At 36.8% G+C, this 19210-nt stretch overlaps 1 protein-coding gene across 1 annotated transcript; it reads right to left on the reverse strand.

Moving 5' to 3' along the window:
* Window positions 1–355: 355 nt before the first annotated feature.
* smad2 (SMAD family member 2) lies at window positions 356–18305 on the reverse strand. Its single transcript, XM_057321877.1, has 9 exons — window positions 13350–18305; window positions 12427–12620; window positions 5607–5741; window positions 5420–5494; window positions 5148–5201; window positions 3271–3483; window positions 2874–3011; window positions 2623–2767; window positions 356–2437 (listed from the first exon to the last, which is right to left on the reverse strand). The coding sequence occupies exons 1-9, from the start codon at window positions 13508–13510 to the stop codon at window positions 2314–2316; spliced, it is 1239 nt and encodes a 412-aa protein (XP_057177860.1). The 5' UTR covers window positions 13511–18305; the 3' UTR covers window positions 356–2313.
* Between the last annotated feature and the right edge of the window lie 905 nt (window positions 18306–19210).

Genomic DNA, 19210 nt, shown 5'->3' on the forward strand with positions numbered 1-19210 from the left:
GAAGACAATAGGGAAAATAAAGTTTTTCTACCACACATAGTATCGATATGAAAAAGAAGTAAACCTATCATATTGTACATTTTGCTGGAATTGTACACTGTGAAGAAAAGTGTAGAACAGATAGAAAATGTAATTACCACAGCAGAATGAAGTTCATTTAGGATGTGGCAAAAATGACACTTGTTCATGAACCTACTGTATATATAGATGCAATTATAAATTAATATAGATACATTTTTGCATAGTTTAGGCATCACAGATAAGTCCCACTTTAATATAAACTTTTTTACTAATGTAAACATGTAATTCTACAAAAATAATAAGTAATTGAGAAAAAAGACACCAGTCATTACCATGAGAATTAAAACTTTTTATTAGTGTATTTATGCAACACGCCTGAAAGCTTATCTCCTGAAGTTCACATCCTACCAACACATCTCTCTAATGGTAAAACAAGCTCACCAACTGTTAAATGCTTTGCAACAAAAAAGAAAAGTAAATTATATATACACATTTATATGCATATACTTCTGGTCCACTTTCAGTTCTATTTGGTTTTCTTTCCACGCCCAGTCAAAGATGTCAAGCGGAACGTTCCCAGTGTTGTATGGCCGCTGCGTCGGGTTTTAAAAAATGGGCCACAACATCTTCATAAGATTTTACTAGATGCACTTAAAAGTACAATCGCTAGAGTAGAAAGATCAATGAAGGAAAATATGATAACTGGTGGGAAGAGGGGAATGGATATTTGATACGCCTTTGTCACTGCCACAACAAGTAAATAACAGACAGCTATATCAGTCATTAGTAAAAGTTGTACAACGATCACACACACTTAAGTTGCACAGTTATCCTTGTTTAAAAAAAGCAGCAACCTGATCCAAAGTCTTTTCCCCAGTTGCAAAACAAACAGAACATTTCAATGTTTTTGTAGCATTCAACAGCAGGCTGAATTTCCCCTTAAGATAACCATATGCTCCAGGGCAGCAAAGAATTGTGTTAAACAGTTTTTTGGCAAGTAAATGTGGGAGAAGCACCTAAAAAGAAAACACATTTTAGGACAATTGGTGTTTTTACCATCAGGTTAACCGGGACAGCAGCTTGAATTGTAAACCGAAAAGAAAGGTACGCTTACAAAAAACGTCATGCTAAATAACCATTTTGATAGGACATTTTATTATGAAGTCATGTTCCTTTAAAAAGAGGGCATGATCTAAAAAAATATGTAATTCTAATAAAAAGGAAGAGAGCTTTAAAGATCTTAAATATATTTATATATAAAAATACATGAAAATACAAAAAAGTAGCTAAAAGAAAGATAAAAGGAAACAAAATCTTGAAGGATAACCTAGTTTATTAACACTTACAGCTTAAATACTTCGATTCACTTTTTTGTCTTTTATTTTTTGAAAGATTTGGACTGTTTTAATAACCTTTAAAAGTCTTTGTTCGTCCTTAAAAGAAACTATTCTGTTGCAAGAAACCCGACTCCTAAACTGCAGCTAACTAGTGAATATTTAACCAGGTGAATAAAAAGTTAATAGGGAATGATACCGCACAGGAGGAGGGTTTAAACTTGAACTTTTTGTTTTTGGGCTTGGTATCACTTGCAAAACATCCCTATCCCTTCAAATTTGGAATACAAGAAGCATGTCTAACAGCAGCATACCTCAAATCAATGCAACATTCTTAAGTAGTGGTTTGGGGCAATTGAACAGTAAAACAAAAGTTTGATTTGGCATTAGTTTCAGAAATTTAAGTCAAAAACCATGATTAAGTCATAACGTGCTAAACTGTCAATTAGTTGACGTAAACCAAAGGATGCAACTTTTTGCCAGACAAAGTCTCTTTCTTAAACAACCAGATTGATTACCCAAAAAGATCCCCCATTACAAGCTGAGCACTACGAGTATTCACTTCATCAGGGGGAGAAGAGCTTTACTGCTACATATGTGTGAAGTTATTTACTACCTTCTAGAACTGTCACACAACATACATGCCTTCCCTCCTTTTCAAAACCAATAAAAATAAACAATATAAATTTCAAATTGTACTACTAATACATTTAATATTGAGGGTTTATGAAAGAAAAGAGCGAATTAAAGGTGCATATAGCTGATGTGACAGCAAGTGCCAGGTCTGAAGAGCAAGATCATCGGGGTTCGGGGGGATTTAGAGATAGATAAAGGGTCACAAATACTATGAAAGAGAAAGGGGGATTATAGAAAGTCTGTTGTTCTTCGAGTTGTTGGTTGATGTGATCGTAGAGTCAGTCGTTTTGATGGGGGCAAGGAAAGCGATTCATCATGGCGATTAGGACATACTGGAACAGCGTACAGAGGGCGACCCCATCTGGGTCAGAACCTTATCCAGCCACTGCAGCGGACCGTTCAGGTGCAGTTCGATCCAGCAGGGTGTGCTCGTCACTGTCTGCCGTCTGCCAAACAGGTTAGAATCAATGAATGTTTAACGGAGACTGAGCAAGTGTAGTGTACCATAACATCATGATTAAAAAGTACCATGTACTGGCACTGTCAAGCCTGCTATTTGTACACGTTTTGAACAATGATAAAGAATGATGAATTAGATGATATGACAGGACACTTGGGGGGAAATAAATACCTGTATTCAGCTCCCCAGCCTTTGACAAAACTCATACGAATAGTGCACATCCTGGTCAACTGATATACAGCCTCAAAGCCCTGGTTCACAGACTGTGCCAGTAGTGCAGCAAACTCCTGGTTATTAAAGATCTTCAGGTTACAGCCTAGGAAAGGAGGCTTGGCATCATTATCATTAAAACATAAATTAACAAATTAGCATAGCAGGAAACATGGGTAAAAGGCGCACTGAAAAGTGGCTTTGTATCTTACCTGGAGGGATTTTACAGACAGTCGCAGGGTGCCAGCCATACCTCTGATTACAGTTAGGGCTTTGAACGAAAATGGCACTGTCGCTGAGACATTCGGCAAACACTTCCCCACCAATGTAATACAGCCGGACCCCTCGTCCTGAGACACAAACACAGCATAAATAACCTATCCAAAGCAGCACTGGGTTTGTTTTTTAACAACAGACCAGACCAAGCAAATGTTGAAATCAGAGTTATCCAGCTAAATTGTATTCGATGTTTCATAAATTGAGCTGCAACAGCCAAAAGAAGATGGGGTTAATGTTGTATCAGCCTCAGATGACCCTTTTTCTGTCTAATTTTTAGCTTAGTTACAACTGTGTATGTAAGTCAGGTTTGCGAGACTATGGGCTGTGTACCTATGTGTCTGCGAGTCATCTCCACGGTTGCATTGCGGTTGACGTTGGACAGAAGCCCAAGGCAGAAGCGTTCCGAGTTGGAGGGGTCTGTGAAGCCGTCCACGGTGAGGGAAGGCTGAGAGGCATGGAATGTTTCCCCGACACGCTGGTTCAGCTCATAGTAAGCTATGGAGCACCAGAACGCAGGCTCTGAATAAGTCACAGGCTGCAGGTCTGAAACAAAAAGACAAAAAATGTAGTTCAACAATATGAATAGAGGCTTTGAAAAAACATATGCAACACATGTATGTTGAATGCTAGGGTTAAAAACAATTTCCATAAGATTTTGTATTTTTAAATAGGATAAAATGTCAGATCTTTAAGGTTGTAAAATCATATTTTTAATTGAACTGTATGAACTGTGTGCTTATGACTAGGGATGCGCGATAAATCATCGGACATATTGTTATCGGCCGATAAATGTTATTTGTTCATGTTATCGTTATTGGTCCAGTAAGAAAATTAGGCCGATAAATTAAAGCCAATAAATTGTTAATTATTTTCTGCAGTGGAACCATTTTAACCACACGCTGCTCACCAGCGTCTTGACTTGCGCCTAACAGTCCATGCGCACTGTTTAAGAGTTTGTGTTAGGGGAGAAAGTGCTGTGTCGGATGTGTGGGAGTTCTTTACTGGAAGAAAACATTAGAAACACTGTTTGTAGGACCTGCGAAAGTGACATAATGCGAGGATTCAGTAGAGGAATGCACTTTAATGCAGCAAGAGGCACTTTTATTATAAAATAGCGCTTAATTCATGCATTCATGACAGCGTAACATCCATTTACGATTGCAATCCACAAAGTAATTACTCAAAGAAGTAATTATATATTTATTTACATTTGATTTCGTATAAGAGAATCATACATCATCATTGTGGTCATCATGGTCTTGCATAAGCCATGTCAGAAAGTCCATGACAGAACGAACATCAGACGCTTCCTGACGCTCCTCAAAGCTCATGGACACTTACTGTCTTTCTAGTGATCATTCACTTAATGCTATTAGCACAACACTGTCGATGTAGATACCTTAAGTAGGTATTTATGTAAACAAAAGCTTATGGTTTGTGGCAGATCAGTGTCAGTGCTGTGGCCATTTACATAAATGCTACACTAAATAGAAAGATCTCCGATTCGCCATTAATATAAATGTATTCTGTGATCATTCCACAATGATTGTCTGTACTTTGGAATGGAAAACACTTTGCATCTACCTTGTGAATCGTTGTTAGGTTTTATTTCATTTGGTTGCATGTTCTCGGTTTAATTGATGGCATTCAATAAAAAGCCTTTTACAAACGTCATGTTATTGTGTAATATTACAATCATAAATAGTTTGTGGCTTTGAGACCACTGTTTTCTATGGTGCTCTGGAACATCTATATAATCTACAGTATATATATATATATATATATAATCTACAGTATATATATATATATATATAAAATCCCAAAAGATATTTGCTGTTTTCTGCAGTCAACTATTTAAAATAAAAGCTGTCATTACTGTATTTATTTGCTTTTAAGGCTCAGAAAAAAATAATCTCTTAACAGCCAATATATCAGTTATTGGCCCCCAAATAAAAAAATATCAGTTATCGATATCGGCCAAGAAATCCTCCTCGGTGCATCCCTACTTAGGACTAGACAACATGGCTAAATAATCAAGATTTTTTAGCCTTTTGACAAACTTCTGTATGCAAGTAAGTGAATACTGAACCGAGGCTAAAAATGGCCCATTCAAATCAAGCTCATAGCCAAATGTTTCATATGCGACACCAAATTTACAAGTTTCTAAAACTCACACCAAAACATCAAAGATGTTACACAGTGCTTACCCATGCCATGATTAACCGGTGAGAGTGTACTCGGAGACAGTTCTGCAGGAGAACCTGACAAGATAAGCAAACACAAGACTTTTCTTAACACAAAAACTAATGGCAGCATGCAATACGGTCATGGCATCTGTGAATGTTTCCCTAACATTCTGTGTTTAGCATTTTACTACAGAAGATAATAATTGAGGAAAAGTACATGGAGCTCAAAATGGAAAGCAAAATACACTTTCTGTCTGAACCCAAACACACGTGACTTCACTGTAGGAATGTACCTGTGTCCATACTTTGATTCATCTGCTGGTCACTGGCTTCCCCATCCTCACTGATGTATCCCGGCGGGGGGGTTTCTGAACAGATTTGACAAACATCATACAACTTTTAAACTACACAACACAAATTTACAAAAAAAATCACAATGGAACAATAGCATGAAAAGCTCATTATGTGAAATCTCTCTACCTGGTATGTAGTTGTTAGGGGGCTCGATGCCTGTCGGGAAGTTGGTGTTTTCAGGTATGGAGTTGGTGTAGTCGTCAAGAGGTGGCAACTCGGTCAGGATCTCCGTGTGTCTTGGCACAAGGACTGGAGGAAGGACTACAGCAGAGAGCGAGTTCAGAATCAACAGGTCAGTGCTAGTACTCAAAGAACAAAGAGAACATTCCTTGCGATGGCTTGAAATGGAGATTAGCCATTGTCTGGTTATGCAGTTCTGCATTGGGACCAATTTAACCTTTGTCTAGCTTCTAGCATTATCTTCTTAATTCACGTATGTAAACAAACAAAAAAAGCATAGTGATACATTTCTATATGCAAAACCGCTAAGGGTGTGTTCACATATGGCATGTTTGGTTTGCGATTGCTCTGCTACTGTGGTTTATTTGAGTAAATGTAAACGCTGCCATCTGAACTCTTGTGTGCACCAAAACAAGCTTTGTCTTGCACGGTTCGATTGAAATATGAACGCAACAAGGACCAAAGGCATCTAAACGAACCAAAAACAGGAATAGGGTTCGATTGAAATATGAACGCAACAAGGACCAAAGCATATAAACGAACCAAAAACAGGAATATGGAAGTAAAACAGTGACAAATGTGCTTGAAGTAAAAAGACTAACTGAAAAAATGCATTGTATTAACAGTGCTTGCATTTTAAGTAGGGCTGTGCCGATAAACGATATCATATCGAATCGCGATAGAATGTATTTCAAAAACGATGATAAGCTATTGGCATTTTGACTCGATATGGATTAATTTTACAGTTTAACAGAACGCAGAAATAAACGCAACAACAGTCAGTCAGTGTGGAGCTTTTATCATGCGCGTCAAAGTACAAAGTCCATTTCATACTGCACTTGCCAAAGAAAACTCGACATGAGGAGGAAAACATGACTGGAAGCAGAAACAAAGGTGAAACTAACCTCGAGTTGTCATCACGCGGTTTATCAAGTGTCTTATTTTTTTTCGCAATCGCCGGTTAAACAAAAAAAAATGTGAGGCGCAATTGCAAGCAAGTTACTTCGAAACTCAAGCACAAACGTTTTTATATCCATCGTTAACATATCTGCTAACATGAGCTGGTGCTTATGAAACAAACCAGCGCTGCCCTGTACAGATCAGAGATGTAATGAAGTGAGTTTGTGAGCACATTACTACTCGAGCAAGACATTATTGCAGCGTTATGTATGTGCGCAGGTGCTGAGCCAATAGCGTTCGAACGTACACAGTACCGGAGCCCTTTCATTGGTTGAATGTACTGAATGAACACTCCCTTTACTTAACGAGTCAATTGAGTCAAAATGAGACTGAATGAACTGGTACATGTTGTTTATGGCCTAATATCCTCTGTGTTGCAACAGTGCATTAATTTAATTGAATTTTAACTGGTTAAAGGTTAACTTTTGTTAATAAACTGTATTTAAAACAGATTATTTTAAATACAGTTTTTTAATTAAATATATATCGAAATAAATATCGTTATCGATCAATATAGAAAAAAACTATCGAGTTTACTTTTTTGCCATATCGCCCAGCCCTAATTTTAAGGTTCTGCAATTCAACATGGTTGCATATTTAAGCTGAGAATTTTTCAAATGGAAACATTTCACACACAGTTTCACCATTTAAAAATTCAATAATCAAAATTCAAATTTTAAATTTCATTAAAAAATTTCAACTTGTTTTAAAATACAACCTTTAATATTCAACGGACAATTTTCAGTCCATATTATTTCGATTTAAAAATTCGCTTCCACAAATTCAGTGGTTCAAATTCGGCTTGAAATTCGAAGTTTCACATCCGAGAGTCCCAGGAGAAGCAATTGAGCGCTGATTCCGCCAATGCATGGTTTCTACCTGCTGCCTGACAGCTTCACCAGCAGGTGGTGCAAGTCGGTTCTGACGAAGACCAAAGCAAGAAATTCAGATACTTTTTATATGTTTGCCACACAGTCCACTCATCTGCTCGATTAAGTGAATTTATTTGTTCTCATAGATATCCTCTTATGCATCATGAAGAAAAAATGTATTGACGCTTGTACTGGCAGCATATCTCACCACTATCAGCCCTGGAACGGACATGGAGCATGGGAACAACTCCAGGTGGCCTGGAATCAGTGGACTAGTCACACATTTATAATATTAATTTAATTATTTAAATATCCTATCCGATCTCTTAGTACTGCCTATCTATAGTACGTTTATGTTTGTATTGGCTTGCTATTTATACGCATTCATTACTTTTTTCGTGCATATGATACGCACGCATTACCCCCTTGGTTAAGATGGTGTGGGTTAAGTAGGTATGTACACGAAAAGTGCAAGCAAAACACATGCGTATCATATGCACGCAAAAGGTAATTTCTGTAGCTCACCAAATACAAACATAAAATTGTGCTATTGATCAGCACTATCTTAAGTCATCAAATAATGGTTCGAGTTTCGGGGATGAGAAAAATGTTATATGTAACAGTGAATTACTGAACCATACGGTGTATTGAGTTTTTAAAATAACATAAGCTAATTGCATTAAGTTTTTTGAATTTCTGTGCCAGAAACAAGACAACAAGATTTTAAAGCATTACATTAGTTACATAACACCATCACAATAAACTTAACATTTAAATTCACATAAAACATTTTATTTTGGTATAAAACTAAATAGGAAATAGCAATAAATATAAATTTTAAACAGACAATAATAGTAACTGAAATAGTAGTGCAAACAGATGTAAGAACAAGCCATCAACTATTTTTGATCAGAACGTAAAATAATCGACAATCTTTTCTTAAAAACGTAATTGTAAAATATTTTGTAAATGTAGGATATAAATGTAACTTAAACAAACGCATAACTACACCACTTAAAAGAGAAATATCAATGGAAATAATTATGCCTACTTTTCATCTGAAATCTCTGAAAGGTCAGAACACAAACAAAAGAAAGCGAATTATAGCCTATTATATGAAAAAAAAAAAAAAAAACCTGGTATAATGCAACAATAAAGACACCTACCTAACTCGTGTCGTTGTTTGTTTTGGAATTATGTGAGAAATACGGCGGGACATCCTAAAATTCTTTTTGTGCCATTTTGTGCTTTTTGGGTTCATATTCAAGGCTCTTCCGCATTTCTGTATAACCTACGCTTTTATTAAAAAGGTGTAGGCTATACTAATTTTAGTCATCTGGTTTGAAGATTAAGCAACATTAAGCATTTTAGTATGGTACTCCGGCCGTGATGGCGTGGTCCGTGGACGCTAAAGGGACAGAGTAGGCTACAGGCACTTAGCAAATCTTGCAAGCTTATAACATTTTGTTCCACCATGCCACCATACGTTGCGGATATTCAGCTAAATGTTCGCTTCTCATTCAGTCAGCATAAGTTTAAAGAGGGTAAACTTGATCATTAAACCAAACTGTACTGTACATATACATTTTAGACACTTAACGTTACATTACGTGCTTTCTCCGTCCAAGCAAATGCTTGAATGAGTGTGGTTTCAGTGTATCTAGACTTCTGTCTTTTAAAATGCATAAATTTAACAATATGTTGACTGTGTATGTGAGCATATAGATGAAATATTATTCAACTAAATCGTAAAATTTCATATTGATATGTTATATTAGTATTGGGTAAGCTACACTTAAAATGAAACCAGGCTATAGCCTAATATAAAAGTATAATACAAAATACAATGCGCCAAACAGCAACGTCTACAGATATAGTTGTGTATATTGCCATGGAGCACTCGTATTGTTTTCTGACCAATAATTAAATATATTTTTTCACTGCTCGGCCACGCAAACTGACTTGCGTTGAGGTGTATGTTAGAGGTCCTCTTGGGTCCCAGCGGCTTTGGGTCTAAAAAGTTGACAAAATACGCCTTGGGCACAGATCATGTGCTTTTACCAAATCGACCCGAAAGACACAAATTAAATACATTTAATGGTTAGGTAAACAACAAATATTTTACAAACTTTACAAGACATAATTAGGTTAATGCCGTGAGTGATTGACATTTTAGCATTTCATGAACACACGTAAACAAAGTTTGTATCTTTGCACTTAAAAAACATTTTACAGCTGTTAGATCCATAATGCCGTGAGGTATCTTGCTTGACAGCAGGCTGCACAAGACGTTTCGGGTCTAGTTGGGTTCTAAAGAAAGTGCTGACTACTTTTATCTGGCCTGCTCAAGAAGTTCGCTTGGCTAAAAGATCAGGTTTTCTGTCTCGTATTAACAAAATAAAAAATGAACGTTTCCACAATTCCACAACATCCAGCATTTTCTGAGAGTTGCAAATTAAAAAGAGATCATGTGAGTAAAATAAAAAAAGTTTGTAAAGATTGCTTCTACGTCATATAAACAGAAGTGCATAGTAGGAGAGTACGCGTTAAAATCAGAGCAGTTGTCAATAAGCTGCTAGTTGATATCTCAGTTATTTGACCGCTTTAAACACAATAAATGTCCTGTAAATGCTGATGATGCATAATATTTATGTGAACATGATGTGCTGTAGTAAAAAATAACTTCATCCAAGCCAGAGCAGGAGGGCAGTAAAAGTATGAGCATAATAAGCCTAGTGTGTGTCTGTGCGGACTGTTGGCAGTGCAAGCGTCAGTAAAATTTCTGAAAATGTTGATGATTCATAAGAAGAGATAAATGAGAAAAAATAAATTCACTTAATCGATGCGTGGACTGTGCGGCTAGCATATAAAAAGTATCTGCATTTCTTGTTTTAGTCTTCGTCAGAACCGACTTGAACCACCTGCTGGTGAAGCGGTCAGGCAGCAGGCAGAGATCATGCATTGGCGGAATCGGTGCTCTATTGCTTCTCCTGGGATTCCCGGATGTGAAACTTTGAATTTCAAGCTGAATTTGAACCACTAATTTGTGGAAGCAAATTTTAAACAGAAATAATATGAACTGAAAATTTTCTGTTGAATATTAAAGGTTGTATTTTAAAACAAGTTGACATTTTTTAATGAAATTTAAACGGTGAATTCTGATTATTGAATTTTGTGAAACTGTGTGTGAAATAATTCAATTTGAAATATTCACAGCTTAATTGTACAACCATATTGAATTGCAGACTCTAAACATGTAGGCACTGGTAATGCAACAGGTTTATTTTTGATTAGTGGTAATTCAACATGCTTTTTGGCTTCAAAGACTAATGTCATTAAAATACTTCCATCCAGGAAGCGGTAACAAGACGTGACCCTGAAAATCAAAGAGTGTTTATTACATCTAAACTTGTGTGTGAAAAAGAGGAATTCCTGGCGTTGTTTTGACTGCTTTAAACACAGACTATGACGTCTTTGTGAGTTATCGGCTTGGTAAAACTACCATCATATGTGCATACAGTACATTGAGCATGTATAACATTGCACACAGCATTGTTTTGAATGTCTGGTAAGTTCTGTAACAAAATATAACAAAAATAACCAAGAGAACCAAACTACAAGTATGAACACATTCTTAATCTTTATTAAAGTGATAGCTCACCTTCTAAATTAAATTCTGTCATTATTTACACGCCATCTTGTCATTTCAAACCCGTATGACTTTCTTTCTTCCGCAGAAAACAGAAGATATTTAGAAAACATTTGGTGACAGAAAACTGTTGGTCCCTATTGACTTGCATTGGTATTGAGTCCATACAATACAAGTCAATGGGGACCAATGTTTTTTTGGTTACCAACATTTTTTCAAATATCTTCTTTTGTGTTTTACAGAACAAAGAAAATAACACGGGTTTAAAATGACAACTTGGTGAGTAAATGAGGAGAGAATTTTCATTTTGAAAGTGAACTAATTTAAGCAGTTCAGACATTTGTGTGTCTAAATATTTTCAGGACATGTGAACGGCTTGGGTGCTTTCATAGGCATAAGGGTTATAAGTTCACAAAATATGCTACGCTAAAATTCCAGATCAAATAATTTGCGATGACAGAATTTAACGCAAAATCAGAGAAACTCTGCAAACTTTTGCAATTTCAATATCGATTCTCAAAAACTGTGAATCATTTTTTTTTCGTTCATATTTCCGCAAGCACTGAACATTCATTAACCTGAATGTTGCTACTACTATCCGCTAGATGTCACTTTTCTTTTTACAACGGCTGGATGTTACAACAGGGAGCATATGGTTCATTCATTGCTTACTTAACATGGCGGATGCAGGTGTGTTGTCGATTTTAACATCACCTTCACATAAAGGCAACGGTTCATATGATTGCAAATTTTTTTGTTATACTGTCTCTTAAATGTAAAATAACCTGTTCTGTTTCAATATACCCAAGTGTGCTTAAAGTTTAATGTACAGGTTTGTGGCTCTTCATTTCATTTTTTAATTCACCATTTAATTCATGATCTTTTTGAGAAATATCTATAGGATTTGTAATAAATCTATAATCATTGACTCGAATCGAGTTGAGAGCTTGTGATTCGGAATTGAATAGAATCATCAGAATCGATACCCAGCCCTTAGTGTGCCTCAGCCTTTACTTTCTCCTGGGTGCAAAACACTATAGTACCTGAAAACAGCAAATCTTCAAGTACTAATATTAAAAATAGTGATTTTGCTTAAAAATGACACTTAGAACCTTGGCTTACCAGGTTATGCTCAGAGAAAAAATCCCTTGGGTGACCACACTATTTGTACTTGTCTGATACACACTTTTAAGACTCATTTTGGGTAATCTAACATAACCTTTAATAGGAAAATTATACAGCCAACAACATTCATAAAACAACCAAAGAAAAATAATTTTCATACCTGGAGTCTCCACCCGTTGGTAGTGGTAGGGATTAACGCAGACTTCATCCTTCTTGAGGTTGAAGGCATACTCGCAGGTTTCGATGGCACGCAGCTCGTGGTGGCTGTGCAGGTCGGGCCAACGCCACAGACGGCAGTAAATGACATGAGGCAGACCTTTACGGTGAGACACCTGCAGACGCCCATCCAGAGATCTGACCCGAGCATCCCCAGAGAGAGAATTGAGAGAAATGGAGAGGAAGACGTGCCAAATGACAAGAGGAAGACATGCATGGATGGAGGGAAGAGCAAAGAAAGCAAGATCAGACAAGAGAAACGTTATTCGTCCATTATGCTTAAAATATCGAAAAATTTGCTACAATTAAATATTAATATTGTTTTAAAGCAGTGGTTCTCAACAGGTGAATTGACAAAACAATAATAAACAACTGATACAAACTAACAATACAAGCCTGCAATGTTTGGTTAACAAGAGTTTAAAAATGGGGTAAAACACACTTTCCATATTTTGTTACCAGCCAAGGCTTTCCATTCAAGCTCTATCAGACTATTTTGGCACTTGGCAGAAGCTAGACAAAATACACAGTATAGAAAAGTTAAAAGTTAAGTTTACATTTGCATAAAAAACAATTTCGGTATTGCACTGGGTCTCTACTTAAAATCCACAAAACTAAGTAAAACCAGCTGAGAACCACATTTTCATTATTCATAAGTTTGCTTTTCTAAAGTGAGTTTTTTTTTCTTCAAAAATTAACATTGCGAATTACAGTTCTACAATAATTTAAATGTGTTTAAGAAGGAACACTTTAATCTAATCCAAGTTTAACAACATGTTAAATACACGCCCAGAGAGCCCTTTGTGCTCTTTCATCCCCACCTGTGGCTCGTGGGGTGAGTGTGGCACAATGTCAGAAGATAGTCACCTGGTTTGGTCAGGGTAGCTGTAAAGGCCTGAGGTATCCCACTGTTCTATCGTATTTGGTGTACTCAGTCCCCAAATTTCAGAGCAATTGCTGTGCACAGAAAGTAAAATAAAACAAAAAAAAGAACACAAAGAAACAAAAAAATGATAAACATGGGGCATGATTCATTCAAAAATACCAAGATGAAGTACAATGGGGGAAATCGAAGGGCACCGTTTCTTTTATTGGAGATGTTCCGTGCCGGTCACCTCAGGTTGGCAAACAACACGGCCCACCTTAAATAAAAGAAGCCACTCTGATGGAGAATTCACATACAACAGTGAGATGAGAAAACCGAAGAGGAACTGACAAATGTATTCATAGTTACAGTGCATTACCTCCAACATGCACATTATAAAATGGAACAAACAGGGCAGTTTAAGGCGTTTCAACTGGATTGGATTTTGGTTGGAGTTCACATTAGATATTAACATTAAATCATGCAGCACAGGACAAGAACCTACAACCTATTGTTGTTAACCACATCAAGAAAGCGAATGCCATTACTCCGACACACATGGGATGAAAGACAGACATGGTGAAGTGACAGTGACGGGACTCGCACAGACTTTGAATGCGACATGAAGTTTTGGCCCCCTGTGGTGTACTAGCCTGAAACAGGCTGGACTCAAAAGATAGAGAGTCAAAAAAAGACATGACAAACTCTTATCAGATGCATGATATCTTATCACATGAGCACTTAAAAAGCCTTTTACAAATACTTTGAACTTTACACTTTATTTGGTGCAAGAATTATATATTAAGTTTTCAAATATAAACTTACGCTGTGGTAGTAACCCTATAGAGAAGGGCAAGCAAGTGAAGAGGTTTTTCAGTGCTCTTGTTACATGTTACATGTAAATATGTAAAGTTGGTTACTACAGTAGTGAGTACAAGCAAACGATTCTTATCCTAACCTTATCATACATGTTTATTTTACAAAACATTTTTTTTAGGGCCCTATGATTTCCACCATGCGGAAAACATGGATGGAATCTCAGAATCCAGGCTAAAAACGCGGAATGACACGAAATCTGGCAAATGTATTATTTCTTAATCAGAAAGTAGCGCTGAAAAGCTAACAAAATTCCAATTGTGCTATGAACAACAATAGAAATTGTTTTTTCAGATGCGGTTTAAATATGTAATCTGCTTGTTTTGCGTGACTGAGTAAAAGAGTGGCACGGTTGTGTGTATTGCACGCGTGATGCTCATGGAGCTTTCAGCATCCGCGTCTCACTATTTTTTCCCTGTATGGTTCCAAGTATCTACTGTAGGTTTTTTATTATAGTTTATAAGTGAATACTATAGTATACTTAAGTATTTTTTTTCATGGGGGCAAATATATTACTATTGTATACCAAAAGACAGAAAAATTCAAACGAAAAATGACAGAATTTGGAAAACAAGGACTTTGGTGAAAACAGATTTTATAGGAGCATACAATTTACATGCTTACTTGGTTCTGGAAAAAAAACTACTAAAAAAATCAGTTTAACTCACAGATCTCAGGCATTTACACTCAGGGAGAAAAATGTTCATCTTAATGTATTTGTTGTAATAAATTCCTTGATTTTCGATTCATTTTGATTGTCTGTATTTCTGCCATTTGCCTGTTGTGTAAATTTGGGCACTTGTGACCCTTGTAAAATGTAGAGTGGCTTTAACAACACTGAAAGCATTTATCAAACAAACTAATCAGCATTAAAACTTTTAAGGAAACAAAAGGAGTGCATAAAAGAACCTAAGGGGAAAACATTAACATTAAAGTGGTTTATCCGATCGCTGTGTGCATCACTAACCCTCATCCTGTAAACCTGCTGCTACCTGCAAGCAAAAGTTAATGACGCTGACCCTGATGTAATGCTGTCACCCGGGATATTGAGGGATGCTCGCTCAAAGTATAGCGTGTCCTTTTTCAGGAGTTTAACATTTCATGAAGTCTTATGAACACAGCTGAAATCTTACATTAAGTTTACAGCACAACGATGGAGTAGGAAACAAAAGTTCTTGTTTGCATTTTTAGAAAGTTTTACGTTCACATGACGACAATTTTCAAAACTATTTGCGTTTACATTAGAGGTCGACCGATATGGGTTTTTCTCTCAGCCAATGGTCGATATATGAGACCGATATGTTTGGCCGATTTTCTTTGTTCCACCTTCACCCCATAAAATCTAACAGTTCAGTAATAAGAAGTGATACAGAATATTGCTTAAATTAAACATTTATTGAAGACATGTCTCTTCAAATCAGTGCACTTGATTGAGAAAGATTGAGTAAGAGTTTATAGCAGGGTACAAGATAGTAATCTAATTCATAGTAATAATATATTGCTCAAAACTTTTAAGCACCTTCTCAAACTGCTCTGAAGCATGCTTTATGTTTATGTTTGTTGGCAGACACGGCTATAAGTCAAATGTTCATAATCTAAGTGAAAAAATTGTATTAATAAGTTTTAGTTATATTTAGCTTTTAGCCTTTTTCAGATTCATAGGACAGTAGAAAGCCTGACAGGAAAGTAGACGCTCTTGTGGTCGAATGCGTTTAAACAGCCACAAAAGACTGCCTACGGACATAATGCGTAAACGAGGGGAAACAACAAGTAAGGATTTAAACTTTGGCTGAAGACTTAAAAGTTTGGTTTAGTGCCGAAAAACTTACCAAGCAAGCAGAATGTTTACTCTCCATTTCAGATTTCTAACACACACTTGCAGTGTTCAGCGTGTCTCGTGGCTGTCAGAGCAGAAATAAAAAACCCTTCTCTCTGTATGTTTATCTTCCCTGGTCGTGTTCATATGTAAATAGGTTGCAGTTATTTTGTCCGTTTGATGGAAATATTGACTAAAACGCATCTTAATACCAAAAACAAAGAGTCCAACCCACAGACACATTTAAGCAGGAAAGTTAACGTGCACGTTTTAGCCAGAAGTTTCGTCTTTTAACAAGGCATGGCAGCAGAGTGTGAGTTGCTCCATCTCACACGCAGCCTCAGAGGGAGAGAAATTCTCTGGTACAGAAACAGTATTGATAACGTCAGAGTTTATCTAGCTATACAATGCGGACAGCTGTAATAATTTAGCCGCTGGACTCGTCACCAGGTTTTGGTACCGATGCATTCATGTAGCCTAAACTATGTGGTTGAAGGCTCGCTAACAATTAGAGTTCCAAAAAGTTACTCGCATTCTCAAGTAGCATCATATTTAATCAATGAAATATGATGAAATAAGGCTAGATTAAGAACGAAGGATAAAAAGAATGTAAGTCTTACCGTTTTCTTTTGAAGTTATCAGATAGTTAAAAAGTTAGCAGGCAGAAGGGGACATCACAGTGTTGTGCTGGTGGTAATCTGTTTGCCGCAAGAGGCAGCGTCACGTGTTCCACAACAACGCTCACAGATGCACCTGCCTGTTAATCGGCCTAATTTGCAGCACAATCAGCCGATGCAAAAAATCCCCAAAATCAGCCAGATCAATCGGCTGACCTCTAGTTTACACGGATCCCTAAAAACAGGTAAAACGGTGTATTATGCATGCCAGGCTAGTAGTTGGCGATGCGACTTTGTAAAGAAACACTATGTGCCTGCACACATATGCATATCAAGGTTTAATCAAAGCGCTTTTTGAATTCCTTTGCCAGTGTACATGCCTGTTTAGAGTCTGGTCGTAAAGATGTGTTAAATCTACTTTTTTGCTGGAGAAACATAAGTGTTGCGTAGCACAAACACAAGTCCTAAAGGCTACCATTATTGTTTTGGGAATACACACGCAAGTCTACAGACTACACATGTAATATGCATGCGCAGAATGTAAGCGTTTTCAGTTTTGCATCTTCACAGTTTACACAGAGACAACAACAGTGTCGTTTACAAAAACCTGCACTTGGAAAGTCCTTTTCAAAAGTATTTTTCAGTTCCCCAAAACGTGGTTGTCATATAATCGAACAATCGAAATGCATAAAAAGTTTTCAGTTTTTGTCATAAAAACGGTCCCTCAGTTGACCAATGATCTGGGACCAATGGAACAGGGGCCATTGTTCTACTGGTAACGTTTTGATTAAAGAAATGTGTCAATTATGCATAAATGAAATTAGTAAATATATTTTCATTTCTTTCAGAGTGGGATGCAATTTAATGACAGCAAAATTAGTTATCGTTTAGTTTCATCTAACTAGTTCAGCTATTATTTACAGCATGCATGAGTTTGTCAACTCAAGCATTATTGATAGTAAAACTTTAATGCCCAGCAATGTTGACAAAAAAATATGAGAAACCATTAAAAGAAGTGAAACCAGTTTACATGAACTCACATGACCTGCTGTAGGGGGATGATGAAGTAGATACACGGTTTCACAATGCTCTTAAAACACCCATGCTGTCACACAATCAAAATAATTTATTAATCCCTCAATAATGAGTAAAGCAGATGTGACATGAATGTAATCAAGCATAATGCAAATTCATGACCAATGATTAGAAGCAATTCTATTAACATGACCCTACTTTATATCACTTGTAATTTTAATGATGATATCTTCTGTTGAACAATAAAAGGAAATGAGACTATACCAAATAGACCAGCCCTGAATATTACCGGTACCATAAATACAAATAGTTATGTTTAAGATTTGTGCTTACATTCCGCTGGCTCTTATTTGACTCAGTAGTATTACGGGCCCTTCACACTGGACACAATAAAGCAATGCAAATGTGAGACGCAATCACGCGCTGGAATACAACAACAGATTCCTTCACATTACATGCAATCATTCCTGCAGCGAGAAAGCAAGGATTTTTTCAACCAGTGTTAACAAGGAACATATAGCATTGTTATTTGTATTTTCTTATTAGTTTTAGAAGATAATTAAATTGGGTTTGAATCCTAGATAACATACAAACTACAATGTATGTTATACATTGTAGTTATAGATATAACATAGCCCATATATCACTTTTGAAAAAGGATGGAAATCGTCATATCAAGGGAGTACATTTTAATGTTAGTTCTAATAGCACAAATGTGCCATTTATAAACAACCAATAATTGCTCGTTCTTTTAATAACAGCTAGTGTTTATGACAAGTAATATCAGGGTTTTTCCTGCATAGAAATTTCATGCCACCTCAGACTCTCGCCAAAATTATGTCTGCGGTTGTATTAAGACACCTGCACAGCTCGCATTGTATAAAGAAGACACCTGGACAGCTTGCGTTGTATAAAGACGCGCCTCACTTTATAACTTTTTATTAAACATAACATCAGAAAAAACAATACAATCAAGCCTCACTTTACAACTGTGAAGCTCGCGCTGTACAGATAACACACGCAGAGCAGCTCTTTCCTAGATGCGCCTCGCTTTATAATGCTACAGGGCCATGTCATCGTCCATTGTCCGATGCCAATTTGGTAGACATCGCCCAACCGTATCTCCGATACAGTATGCTTAAGTAAATGGTATTTTTAAGACAATTATATCAGCTGTATGCAATTTTTCGAAGTTTTGTCAGGACCACTGTCGTCAAATATTTAAACAATAGCAATATTTAAGGTTGGCGGAATGAAACTTTTCTGGGCAAACTCTCTGCCTGTCCATGGAGTGGGAGCACAGCAATACATGTCCCCCCCACCTGGGAAACCAGAACAGTTCATGATGCATAAAAGGATTAAATTAACATGATCCGACAGATACAGAGGAGACGTGGATGGAGGTGGGTTTTGAGTGTGGCACGATTAAGCAGCTGATAAGGAGCTAAGAAAGGCAACTTAAATAGGACGCAGTCTAGCATGTTTTGTATGACTACTGGTTAACGTTGATTATCTGCAC

The sequence above is a fragment of the Triplophysa rosa genome, linkage group LG22 (genome assembly GCF_024868665.1).
Source record: "Triplophysa rosa linkage group LG22, Trosa_1v2, whole genome shotgun sequence".
NCBI lineage: Eukaryota > Metazoa > Chordata > Actinopteri > Cypriniformes > Nemacheilidae > Triplophysa > Triplophysa rosa.